Source organism: Chelonoidis abingdonii, chromosome 9 (genome assembly GCF_003597395.2).
Source record: "Chelonoidis abingdonii isolate Lonesome George chromosome 9, CheloAbing_2.0, whole genome shotgun sequence".
Taxonomy (NCBI): Eukaryota; Metazoa; Chordata; order Testudines; family Testudinidae; genus Chelonoidis; species Chelonoidis abingdonii.
Window position 1 is genome coordinate 2,777,121 of NC_133777.1, and position 13,419 is coordinate 2,790,539.

Sequence of the window (13,419 nt, forward strand, 5' to 3'; positions counted from 1 at the left end):
ATGGGAAAAGTGCAGTCCCCTTCCTGCTGAACTCAAAACAACTGGAGGGGATTTTGTTCAACCTGTCCAAAATAATTCACATTCGGGCAGAGAGCAAAGATGGAAAGTATCAGCCCTAACAGCAAACGCTTGGGCAGGTCAGGAGGAGGGGACCTTAACTGGAACTGGGGAGATAACGGACACTGCTGTGCAGTCCTGGACATAGCAGGGGCTCCCCCACAGCACTGGGAAGTCTGATTGATTGGAAAGCATCTCCACGGACACTTATCTCTGTCCTGCCTGGCGATCAGAGCCCTACAATAAGCTGGGCTGGGGCCGCACGTGACTTGTCGCTTGTCCCTCAGCAAACATGCAGCGACTAGCTTTGGTTCACTGCCATCTGTGCAGCGAAGGAAGAATTCAGTCGGAGGAGTAAGTAGCCCTTCCGGCAGGGCTGCCGTGCTCCGGGACAGTGAGACGCTCACCTTTCGTGATGGTGGTCACAGCGGAATAGGCAGGCCCAAAAGTCGTTTCCATTCTCGTCTGAAAGGAAGACAGAATTAACGTCACCATGTGTCAATCTGGCACAGATCGGGGGTTGCTGGTCAGCCAAGGTTGGTAAGATACAAGAGAAGATTGCTAAGATTTTATTTGGGGAGATCACAGCCCCAGTTGTGGCCCCAAATTTTCATTCATCATCTTTATTTTGTCCAAACAAAGAGGGCGTAAGAGGCCAGAAATACCCCTTCCCCCGCCCATTTCTCGCCCCTGCTCTGCTCCTTACCCCGTTAGTGTTCTCAGGAGTAGTGATGTTTGCTGCGCCACTGGAGAAGCGATTGTAGCGAGCGCTCTTGTTTGAGCTCATAATCTAGACCAGTATTTATTAGTCATGGGAAGTTTGCTCTGGAGGAAGAACAAAAAGTTGGAGGGTTGGTTATTTTTGCTGGGGCAGAGGAGGTCAGAAGAACTTTCCTCCTAGTCCTAAATTGTTCAACTCTGTGACTCAGCAAGGCCCACCAGGACATGTCTGGACTAGTATTTTCCAGATACATGGACTGAGCATATAAAATAAGGGACAGTGGCACCAAGCGATCACCTTTCTCCTCCCTCACCTATGTGAAAGCAACAAAAACTCTGGGAAGGCAATGACTTTGAACTGAGGAGATTGGTCCCAGGCTTGAAGGGGAAGCCTGTGTATTAAGAACTCTAACTTACCTGCAACATCCAGTGGGGTGTGAAAAACTGCCTGATCCAAATACTGGTTAGTCGAAGGTTTAGGATTTAGACGGCGCGCTTACCTTTGATTGTCTTTGGTAACTACCTCTGACCTTTTATACCTACCACTTATAATAACTGACTATCTATCTTTCTGTAGCTAAGGCACTTATTGTAATGTTTTCTCTTAGCCAGGGAGTTTGTCTGAAGTGCGTGGGGAATCTGCTCAGGTTACAAAGGCTTTCCTTTGAGGAAGTGGTGAGCTAAGTAATACATTTGCCCTGCTCCGGAGAAGGACTTGAGAGGCTTGCTGGTGTTTCCCTATGGACAGTTCAAGAGAGCATTCACACACCTTAGCTGGGTGCGTCTCTGCATGCTGGTGGCTGAGTGATCACAACGTCTGGAGGGGCTTGTTGCTTGGCACTGGCAAAGCATTGTGAGAGACAGTCCAGGCCCTCCAGGCCCACCGTCTGGCAGCATAAACAGGCACACCAAATTGCTACAAGACCCCCATCCCAAATTCTATTCAAAACAACTGACTGGTGTGGAACAGACGCACGTTAAGTAGGAAACACAAGTGCATGACATGAACTGGGTGTCTCAGGCCATTGGGAATGAGATGCAGAGCCTGCCATCTCTAGCTCACAGTTCAGATTCAGACCACCGCTTGTGGAGAACTTTAGTTACCCATCTGATGGCTATTTGGAGGCTTCCCAGACTACAGAGAAACCCTGCAGTATTGTACATTAATTGCTCCAATGATGGAAACTTCAGTGTGTGGGGACATTACAGAGCAATACCATGGAACACCCATAGGGGTCACACAGTCCAGTTTTACATCACAGCAATTTCAGAAGAGCAGACAGGGATTCACGGGGCCCAGGGGACAGAGCTCCCCTCTTGAGTTTCCTTCCTTGTCAAGGCTGAGGCACTCTGGAGATGGACCACGCAGAGAAGCTTACATTCCTGTATCTGCTCAGTGGATAAAGAGGGGACCGCTGAATTTGAAAGGCAAGAGGCTTACCCAACCGTTTGTACAAGGCATAGCTATCCTTTGGAACTCACTGCCACTGGATGACAGAGTCGAAGAGCTTAAGAAGATTCAGTGCATGATCAGACATCTGTACAGAAAAGAACATCTGCAGTTCAACTAGACAGGACAAAAACAATTAAACTAAACAGGGAGCCGAACCCTCCTATTTCAGGGCACGAGCCAACACTAAGAGAGGGAGAAACATCTGCTGTGGCCAGCTATTGCATATTTGGCCAGCACAGAGTTCTTGGTCTATTTCTGCCAAGCAGCTGGCGCTAACCACTGAAGATGAGACTGGACTAGACAGACCCCTGCCCTGACAGCTCCTTCCATTCAGGACTTCAGTTTCTAGGGCTCTCAATGCAGCCTCTGCACTATGTCAATTAAAGCTCTTTGGGGCAGGAGTTGTCTCTGTGCTCGGTTTGCAGACTGCTGCGCGTGCTACCACAACACGCCCAACAACCGAGTCTAAATTCGTGCTTACAGATTTCTTTGTGCAACCGAGACTACACTGGCAAAGCTATGTCCCTGTAGCTAGGCTGGCATAACCGTGCAATGCAGAGGCAGTCTGCACCAGCGGAAAGGGTTTCCCATCGGTGCAGGAACACCGCTTCTCCGAATGACTCTTCGGTTAACACAGCTGCATCTACACTTGGGGTTAAGTTGGGACAACTGTGTCAGTCAGGGGGTTGGTTTCTTCACATCCCTCACGTAGGTAGCTGTAGCATCCTAACTGTTAAGTGTAGATCAGGCCTCACGAGCATGACAATCATGCCGGGCCATGTTTTATATTAAACATTCTGCTGGTGAGCCAAAAGGACACCCCTCAGGCCCACCTAACAGGACACACTGTACAAGATTTTAGGTTCCATGTTACACAACTGTCCAATATTCACAGCACAATAGCTCAGTCCTGGGAAAAGAACTGTTCCCTAGAACTAAACTTTTGGAACAGGCTGTGGTCTGAGAAAGCAAGAAACTGGAGACTGTTTTAAAAAGCCATCGTGGGAGAATATTTTCCATTTCTTTGGAAGCAGTGCACTGGCCACGTTCAAATGCCACATCCCGTAGGAGATGTTAAGAGTTACTGGAGCGGATTCGAGAACAGCCCGGCGCTGCTTCAATCCAGAGATGAGCAGAGTCAAAGCCATGATGCACAGCACCAAGAGCCTGGCAACTGGTCATGAGTATCTTTGTAGAGAACAAAGACTGGGAATAAATAATACAGGCTTGTGGTTAGGGCGCTGGGGTGGGACTCAGCAGACCAGAGCCCAATTCCCAGCTCTGCTACCGACATTCTGTGTGCCCTTGGGCAAACCACTGACTCTCTCTGGCTAGTTGGCTCAGAGGGTTCACAATCTCTCCCTATGTAGCTGTACAGTGCCTCGCACAATGGGGCCTCTGGAGCTACTGTATTAATAGCTCCTAATGCAAACGCATGGCCCGGCCCCATTGCCCAGGCCAGGATACCGCCATGCCCATTTCCAACCGTTCCCATTGCCACCTCAGCCCCACTGGCAGCCAGGGTGCCAGCCCTAGTGCAGACAGCCGAGCACCCCCTGTGATTTAGGTTCGGCTCAGGTGCGTTTGCGCAGCCCCCCAGAATCCCAGCGCATTGCATGAGCCCCAGCAGAGAGGGCAAGGATTCTGCAGGGCGACTGCCCATTGGAGTGGTTACCGGGGAGCTGGGTAGAGGCTTGGGCACCCAGGAAGTGCGGCAGTTGGTGTGGTCTTTTGGCAAGCAGGAAGCAGTTGAGATTCTTGCTGTTGGGGAGGGGAGGTTTCTCCTTTCTCCCACCCTTTAGGGCAGGAGCAGAGGGGACTTAAATCTGGGGAAAAGGGGTTGAACTTGTGATTCCTCATCCTAGGAAACCTTGGCAGCATCTACTTGCTCCCTGCCCTCTCCCTCCACTCCAGTGCCCACCACGTCATCCTGCAGGAGGGGAGCAGCGCTCCCACTTGATGTTCCTCCCCGGCGAGTGGAGTGAAGAGAGCTGACATTGAAGGTGTTCTCATTAGGCTCAGAGTGAACAAACACCCCCCTGAGATGAAGAGAGGCAATTTGCCTCTTCAGAGAATGTTTCAGGCTGTGTGCAGACTCAGGCGGACTCCATTTCACGCTCTCTCCCTTGGAAGGGTGTCTTTGCCACCATATGGATGGAGACTTCACAAAGGAAAGGGAAGCTCTGGTTCTGGGGAACAGGGATGGACTAGTCAAAGGAGGGACAATCAGGGGCAATCTGTGCAGTCCTGTAATTGGATGACACGTGGGGTCCCGTTCCCTGTCCTCTCCAGATACCTGTTTAATTCTAAAGGGAGCTGAGCAGGTACTTTAAGGATGGGGAAAGTGCAGACCCTCTTGGGGCTGATCCAAAGCCCATTCAAACTGACGGAAAGACGTCCACTGGCTTCAGTGGCCTTTAGATCCAACCCTAAATAAGGGAACGTTGGCCAGAAGATGAGGATTTTCCACTCTTCTTTCTAAACATGTCCTTGGCTGAGCAGCCCCCCTGAGCTAGGCAGATGGAAGTTGGCTTCAGGTCTTCCCTGAACAGCAAAGCAGCACAATGCAAGCAATAGGCAGGATGCTGAGTGGAATATCGGCTGCTCACAGAACAGCAGCAGCCACAACTCAGATTTATATTTATATCATCTTTCATCGCAGACTACGTTAACCACCATACCTAGGAATCACTTCACCAAGTCCTGAAATGCAGCCACCTTACAGAACAGTTGCTGGACTGACAACGAAGAATATCCCAGCCAATGACACCAGAGGAATTCCAGGGAGGCCGAATGTCAAAGACTCAAGCTGGAATTTGCTTTGGCCGCTAGGGTTAGCACCTTTCGACTCTTGTAAAAATTATCATGGGATTTTGGATGGCCACAAGTGGGCAGGACTCTGATTTTACGTCCAAAAGCCACATCCTCCTCACGCCAAGCAGGGGCAGTGAATCAACTCTAGCTCAGAAGGAAGAGCAGCCCCTGACGAATCTGCAGCACTTCCCTACAGCACACTGCACTTTCCCCCTCCAAGCACAGTTGAGGAGGACAAAAATCGCATCCTGAAGAGGTGTGAGTGCCGGCTGGCCCAATGACGCATTAATGCCATGACCTGTGTTATACAAAATACGTGCACACCGTGATCCCGAAGGAAGCCTTCAGAATAAAAGATATACAAGGAATAACAATATCCTTGGAACTGTGATGTCCTTCTCAGCTGCTTAGAAAAGCAAGTGGCCTAGATGTCCACTCCAGCAGCCCTCTCATGTTTCCATAGACAGGGCCCCAGAGTCCTCATTTTTGGAGACCCTCTCTGAGTTTTCCAGTCCAGGACTTTATAGCATCAGCTCCCACAAGGGCAGGGGGTATCCAACCAACTGCTGCAGGGAAAGGGACATCTCCATTTTGCACCAGAAAACCAAGCAAGTCTCAACAGTACACGTGGCCAGGGGCCATAGCTAGTGGCCAAGGCCTTGGGGTCACACCTTAGGAAAGGGGCAGGCCCAGAGGCCAGCTAGCCAGCCTGACCAGATCCAGATATCTGAAGAGCTCCTCTGCCATGCAGCTTCTTTTTTAAAGCAGCTTTCCTGTTTTTGCCAGGAGAAAATATAAGAAAGAGGAAGCAGTAGGGCCAGCCTTCACTAAATCACATGACTGCCAGGAAACAGATGCAGTGAGGGAGGTGGGCTGGATTCACGTACTCACCCTGAACTGTTAGGTGCCAGAATTCCTGCCTAAGTGACCCAGCCAAAAAATCTGGGTCTGGCTAACAGCTCACAGGGACTGCGACCCTCTCTGTGCAGTCAGCAGCTCTGAGAATTTCCCACCCTGCCCTTCCCAAGCCAAGATGCCTCAACCCTGCTCAGGAGGAGCACCTCCGTGTAAGAGGGGAGCGTGTTCCCTACGGCCAGTCTAGCCTTTGGCCTCTCTCATGCACCTGCCTACAAGGCAGTGGGAAAGGTGAATCTGCTTATTTCCAGGGATGTCCCTCTTTTTGGTCCCAGAGTGCCACACAAACCTGGCATCCCCTCCCTTTCACTGGGGAGGCCAGGTCTAGGCAGAGCCATTTACCCAAGGGAAGGAACCCCCCAGCATTCCCATCCTCCTGCATGAATACAGTTCTGTTTCTCTTTCTGGATCTCCGCCCCAACGTGTTCCGTGTTTGGGCCATAGGAGGCTGAGAGGCATGATGGCAGTGATGGGTTTTGTGATGTGGATACTTCCACTGGGGTTGGACAGAAACCCTCTAATGGATTTCCTTAGAATTGCACCTAAGAAGAAGGACCTGATTGATGGGGCGCCTCATACTGCAAAATGTCTGGTACTTGCGAAGGAATCTGCAACCACCTCCCAGCCTTATGTGCTGAATGGTTCATACAGTCCAGTTAAGAAGCCTCATATGTGTATCTTTCTTCCACTCCCTTCCAGCTTCATTGGGGTTGTCTCTAAAGCTATGCAATGCTGCTGCAAGGGCTGTTTGCTGGAGAACACAGGCTGGCTCCACGCATTGGCTAACGGTGGCAAGGATGGACATGGGGAGTGGGGTGTCTCTTACTGTACCTCGCGTGAGCCCGAGGCGTAGAATTTCTTTAGTTCATAGCAGGTATTTTAATGACAAAAATCACAAATTTCTGCAAGTCTGTATAAGAGGGTTACACATTCTTGAGCTTACCTGCACAGCGCCTAGGAAAGAATATTACAGGGCAGAGAGAGGGCAACAACCTGAAATAAATGGTGAATTGCTTCAACAGTCGAGCATGCTGGGCCCAATGCAGACGGAAAGGGAAGGACGAGTTTGGCGTGGTGGACAAGATGATGGGGAATCAGTAACTACGCATATCTCCCAGGTTCTGTCACATTCCCTCATACCCAGAACTTTTCCCTGAGTCAGTTGTTGGGTGGTCAGTTAATCCACATAGACTCTGCCATCATGGGCTGAACTCTGTCCACTTTGCCAAGCTGCAGTAAGAATAGGTTGTCCGTGTTTTACTTCCACGTCAAAAAACGTTGTCTGATGGCAAGCTGAAAAGCCACCTTCTGTTGAGAACCGGTTCTTGGATTCAAGGGAGGGCTAGAAAGACTGGTTACAACAAGCAGGAGGCCAGCTTTGCGGATTTTGAACATCTCTGGGGATATCACACCTTCTCTACTAGATAAAGAATTCCGGACAACGGAAGACAGAGTCACATGTCAGGGCTTAGCAGACCCTTCTCTCTCTCTCTCTCTCTGCCTTTAACTGTGTGTATGCGACAGAGACAGCCCTAGAAATTGCAATTCTATGCACAGAGCACAGAGACAGTGCAGCCATCAGCAGTGTGAGCCTCCTTCCACTGTCAATGGGTCACAACTTCTGCCTTGGAGGGACTCTGTCTCTCTATGACTGTGAGAGGAGTTCAGACTCTCTGGCTTATTCAGTCCTTGACTGGTACAAAAGCAGGCAAGGACAGCCTTGTGGCTAAGGCACAAAGGTGACCTGATTCATGGGGGTCTACCCCTGGCTCTGCCACAATCTCACCAGGCGACCTTGGGAGAGTCACCTCACCTTTCTGGGTCTCAGTTTCTCCATGTGTCAAATGAGGATAACAATACCCACCTCACAGGGGCTGTGAAGCTGAATTAATAGATTGTGAAGTCCAGAAGAGCCCATTATGATGATCTAGTCTGACCTGTACAAAACAGGCCAGAGAATTCACCAAGTGATTCCCACAGCAGCCTGTAACTTCTGGTTGAGCTACTGCAAGTCTTTTAGAGAGTCTAGAAACCACGCTGAGATTCGCCAACAGACTGTGCTGGAGAAATGCAAAATATTGTTAACCGAGGTACAATAAAAGGGGCCCCAGTCACTGCCATTCAGGACGGCAGGTTTTGTAGCACTGGTCTCTGTTCTTCAAGAACAGAATCAGCCTTTCTAGTCTACGTATGTTCTTTTGCTGGGCTCAGACATCATGCCTCTTCCCTGAGCTCCTCTGAAGTGGGTTTCCCCTTCTAGAAAATAATCAGCTTTAGGTATGGACAAACTATTTGCAGTATTTTGTGTTAAAATCTGAATCAATAACTTCTACACATTCTTACAACTGGAACAAAAATCATTTTCAGGGGGCTAAAGCATCTAGTTTTTCCTTAGAGCACATCACAGCTTAGATCAGAGGTCAAAGGTCACAATCAATCTTGAAGCATTGAAAACAAAAACTCTGCTTCACGATGCCTTCCCCTGACTTAACTTTAGGAAGCCTGGGAGGAAAAAACGTCCCCTGGTAAACAGGCTTTTCTGATTGTATAAAGCTCAAAGGGCTAGACATTCAGAAGGGTCCAGCACCTACAACAGGGGCCACACTTTCAAGAGTTCAGCTTGACTAAGTGGTCAGACGGTCAGAGGAGATCAGCTTGCTGCACGACTCTTTTGGGTTGTATCCTATATGACATCTAGACCCTTTTTTGGAGGCGTGCATTTTTATCGAGTTACACCCTAAGGGCCCAGTCCTGCAACTCTCATTATTGAGAGACAATGACCCCAGCTTCAATAGAAGTCAGGGCTTCAAAATCAGAGCATGACCATGAGCGATGACATTTAAAAACCAGACAATAGAATTAAAAATCACATCACAATTGGCACTACTTGGTCCCACAATTCACTTTAAGAAATCTGAAGCTATTTTCAGTTACCAAGGACTCTCCAGAGATACGTCCGACAGGTCGTTACTGACTGCAGACCAGTCCCAGGGCTGCCATAATTAAATAAACCCTAATGCTCAATTTAGTACTTTACCTAATAACACAGAACACATGCACAGCATTTTCCGTCTTCAGAGTTCTGCAGGTGTACTAGCTAAGCCTCGTCATACCCGAGATGTAGATAAGTATTCCTCCCATTTCACAGGTGGGTTAAACTGAGGCACAGAGTGGGGAAGTGCTTTTGGCACAAGATCATGCAGCAAGTCAGCAGCAGAGCCAGGGTGTGGAGGAATCCACCCCAGCCTCAGCCTTGGTGGTGTTGTATATGTGCACAAGAAATACACATCTGAAACAAAGCATAACTGTCTACTCTGGGCAGGATGTCAGAATTAACTGACCAACCCAGAAGTAGTGATAACAGACCCAGGAAACTACTGTACAGACAGAGACCCTGAGCTCATCCCCCACACTTCTCATTTGCCCAGCTCCCATAATTCATACACAGGCTCCTCAAATATTCTGTGGCAGAGGAATTTGCCTGTGAAAAAGCAGCAGCTGAACAGAAACTAATCTGTCCTCAATCACTCAAACCTCTGGTGTCTAACTCACATTGGTTGCAGTGGATTTAAAAGCCATCTTTCACTTGAATTGTGAAGGGATTTAAACACCATAAAACACCCAGGGGTAAAGTTTAATAAGTGATCAAAGAAATCCCTGTCAATATCAAGGGAACTGTTGCCAAGTGGTAGAAAACCTGCCTCATCCTCTACACTAAAATCAGCACATTACATTCTGCCTCCCTAAAACTCACCCCAGTTGGATGACTTTTTCTGCTTTACCTCCTGTCCTAAACTGCTGAGTACTGCTATTGTCTGCTGTTAAACAGCCACTATGCTCCATCCTAATGGTGGCTGCATTCCTCTTGCAGGGTCCAGCAATTCCATTTTTTAAAGCACCCTATGGGGATTCTTCTGGCTGAAAGGCATTCCGAGAAACACAAGCCATAATTTCTACCCAAGCATATGGAGCATCCTTTTTTTTTTTTTTTTTTACACTGCTTTGAAATTGGATGACCTGCTTAACGCATGTTCTGGGTGCAACTGGTTGCTTTAAAGACTCATCTGAAATATGCCAACCATTGCCCCCCTACTAGAAATGTCACAAAAGCAATGAGAAGAGAAAAATTTCAGTGTGTTTCAGCTGTCTGCTCATATTACTCCATCTCCCTGAACTTTGCTGCTTAAAACAGAAACAATCAGATGCAATGCAAGCTAGCCAACACTACTGCTAGAGAAACTTTCAACTAGCATCAGACCAAAGGAAATAGATACTACTGATAGCAGGGATTGGAACGGGTTGCAAAAGATAGCCATGAACAGACCTAGGAACCCCGTGCACTTTGACACTTGAGAACAGACCCTTGATTGCTTCAGATAAATGTGACAATGGTGATTTCCAAATGTAAGCGCAGAAATCTAGTAGCGGCTTTTAGATAGAAAATGTACCAAATCCCATACTAATGAACCATTCAAACGTTTCCTTTAATAACACAGAGCACTTTACAATGGAGTGGCATTTTTAAGAGTAGCTGACAGACAAAACCTCCTTAGTTAGCGTTTGTGACACATTTTGGAAATGCAGAATCCCTCGATCCTTGAATTTTAGCTCCATTCAGCTTCCTTACTCAGCTTTGCACAGTTATGAACACGCATAACACTTCCCTCACTTGTCACTGATTACTAAAAACCAACAGCCACCTTCCGCTTGTGCTTCAAACAGAAACTCTGCCGACATGCACAGGACACTCCTTACCTGGGGCTTTACCTTGCACGAAATTCACTTGGGCTACTCAAGCTGGAAGCAAGAAGCAAAGCTGGCCAAGTAGGTCCCAGGACAAAGCGCTCCAGCTCCAGGCAGACTTTTACTCTTTCAAAATGTCTCTTCCACTATCTGTGTGCGCTGGCTCTTAAGTGATGTAAACAGAAAGGCATGCAGAGAAGTGGGTGATATGTAAATTCAGCTGGAAAAATCACACAGCTCAGCCAATCCCAACTCTCTATTTCGGGTCTGTCTGGGTTGTTCTCCGATTCTAAAGAGATTAGACTAGCAAGGAAAACCCTCCCCACACACAGATTTACTCTGGCCTGCCCTAGGGAACCTTACTGAGTGGAGAGCCTGTCTGACGAGCTAACACTGACGTAGATCTGGAGAAGGCTTGCTGGAGTTACAGGCCTGTGAAACCTGCTCCAATGAGATAAGCATCAGGTCGTAGGATTTTAGGTTTGTCCCTGCTGCAGCCAGTGATCTCCAAGGGGAAACACACATGGCCCTTTCTCCATCACTTTCAAATCAAACCCCTAGTTATGTTTTATCCTAGCACCTAAGAGTCACTGTTGACTCAGCTGAAGCCCACCGGAGGCTGCGTTAAGGGAAAGAGGACAGTTTGCAACATCCAAAATGAATCAAAACTCTGTCGGTGACATTTGGACGAAGACGCATTTTTTGGCTTTGCTTTTTAAATTGGTGGTGGGATTTTCAGATGTGCCCTGCACTGGCCTAACACAGCTCCCATTTAAATCAATGGGAATTTGACCCTTGACTTCAGTGGGAGCCGAGCTAGGCTGGGGGGGGAGGGGGGAGCGCGTTTGAAAATTCCTCACTCAAACCTTCTAATGCACTTATACACCATGGAGACCCCTAACGCCACAGTGATGGGACTGTGCCTGTTTGGGAAACTGAGCAGGCCCGGATCCCTTGCCCAATGAGGACAAAGTGTCATCTGAGTGTGTGGGAAGCAGCGTAAAAGGGTGAAAAGCAAACAGAATTTTAAAATGCTGCTTGTTTTCATATTTGAAGACTGGGAAGGATCTTCTCCTCTGCATCCTTCGGATGACATGGATGGAGGAGATGTGTTTGTTTGACCAGGGCCATGAGCAGTCTGAAAGACTAACATTATCACAGTGGAAGATGGATAGATTTTAAAGCCAGAAGAGAGTGTTAAGATCATACATAATAAAAAAAAGTCTTGATCCTGAGGGTGCTGGGCACCCACAGCACACCCTAAAGTCAACTGGAAGTTGCAGGATGCTCAGCACCACTCAGAATCAGTCCCAAGTAAACATATTTACTTCACAATCCCTTTCGCTATAATTCCCCTCCAGCTCATCACATGACACAGCTTCCTGCAGAGCACGTCCTAGCCACGGAGAGTTGCACAAGCAAGAACAACAAACTGAACTGAACAAACTCCCAGACCTCTTGCCTCTGGGTTTCTCACCCCGGCAGCACGAATGCAGCGTTGATGGCTGTCCAGCGTGGCTGTGGAGGGGTTAATACAGGTACTACTGTTACCTAACACCACCACATCTCTTAGGCTTCCTTCCTGGAGCTATTTTCACTCCCTGAATGCTTACACCTACCCGTTTGTGCACCCGTTTGGCCTTGGTTGCCCAACACCACTTCGGAATATTTCACCAGAGAGAAACTGATCTTCACCTTTTCCCAGCCACACCCTGCTGGGGCATTTTATTTGCAGCTGAGCAAGATCAGCCACAGTGCAGAGCACTCCAAAAAGTGAATCCAGCCCTTTCCAGATTGTCATATTTCAGTTTACTGTGGCATTCCTCAGTCTGATTCTGGGAAATAGTGCAGTAAGCTCCATCCTCACTGCATGGGAGTGAAGGCACTGGGATTGGAGAACTGGGATCTACTTCCTCTGCCACTGATTTCCCACACGTCCTTGGGCAAGTCACTTCACCTCTCTGGGCCTCAGTTTCTCACTGTCAAATACCAAGCCCTTTCTCCTACCTTGTTTATTTAGGTTCTAAAATCTCTGGGGCAGTGCCCAGTTCTTACTATGTACATGTGCAGCACCCAGCAAAATGGAGACTCATTTTCAGTTGAGGCCTCCAGCCAATCCGGTAATATCATGAATAATGATAACTGCAGATTTCTTTAAGTGGTAGCTGCTGAATGTGTTCCAAAGAGCTGAATGCACCACGCACTCACCTCAGTGCTTCTCCAATGATGAGCAGTGGTATAGCTACAGACAGGTTAAACAAATGGCATGGGATGGATTGGTAAGGAAAGGGTTAATCCTGCTCTGCCCAGATCTTTGCCTTCACTGTAAGGATTGTTACAGAGCAGAATAGGGCTGGGCTACAATGGAGCAAACTCCTTTTCTGGGGTGGTGACTGAGGGTCTGCAGTCGGACTCCGGCCACGTGGAGCCCTTTAGACTGTGCCCAGTGAGCCTTGGCTACAAGGAGCCCTTTGTTTCCCTTCCTCAGAGCTCCAAAGGTGTGAGATGTTCCTCCTCCCCCAATATCCCCTGACTGTCACAGAGAGCCACAGTCTGCTCCCAAACCCAGCAGAATTCCTGCTAGGGATAAACTGGGCAGATGAAGTCCCAGGGAGGAACCTGTAACAGAAAGAGATTCTTCAGCAAGTTACTGTATGCAGCTGCAATCTCCTATTTAAAGAAAGTGTATCCAGGCTTCTGCTAGTCCTGGCAGCTCG

General features: G+C 48.4%; 1 protein-coding gene across 3 annotated transcripts in view; it reads right to left on the minus strand.

Annotated features, from left to right (window-relative positions):
* Nucleotides 1-13,419, minus strand: part of TRAF7 (TNF receptor associated factor 7) — a 45,685-nt gene that overhangs the window by 28,005 nt on the left and 4,261 nt on the right. For 2 of the 3 annotated variants that reach the window (XM_075069134.1, XM_032778448.2), the window contains exons 2-3: nucleotides 764-882; nucleotides 465-522 (exon numbers count right to left, since the gene is read on the minus strand). In XM_075069134.1, the coding sequence (XP_074925235.1) occupies nucleotides 465-522; nucleotides 764-844 (139 nt within the window). In that variant the 5' untranslated portion in view covers nucleotides 845-882. Of the gene's footprint in view, nucleotides 1-464; nucleotides 523-763; nucleotides 883-10,714; nucleotides 10,832-13,419 lie in introns of those variants that run through there. The other variant, XM_032778447.2, reaches the window with a different exon arrangement.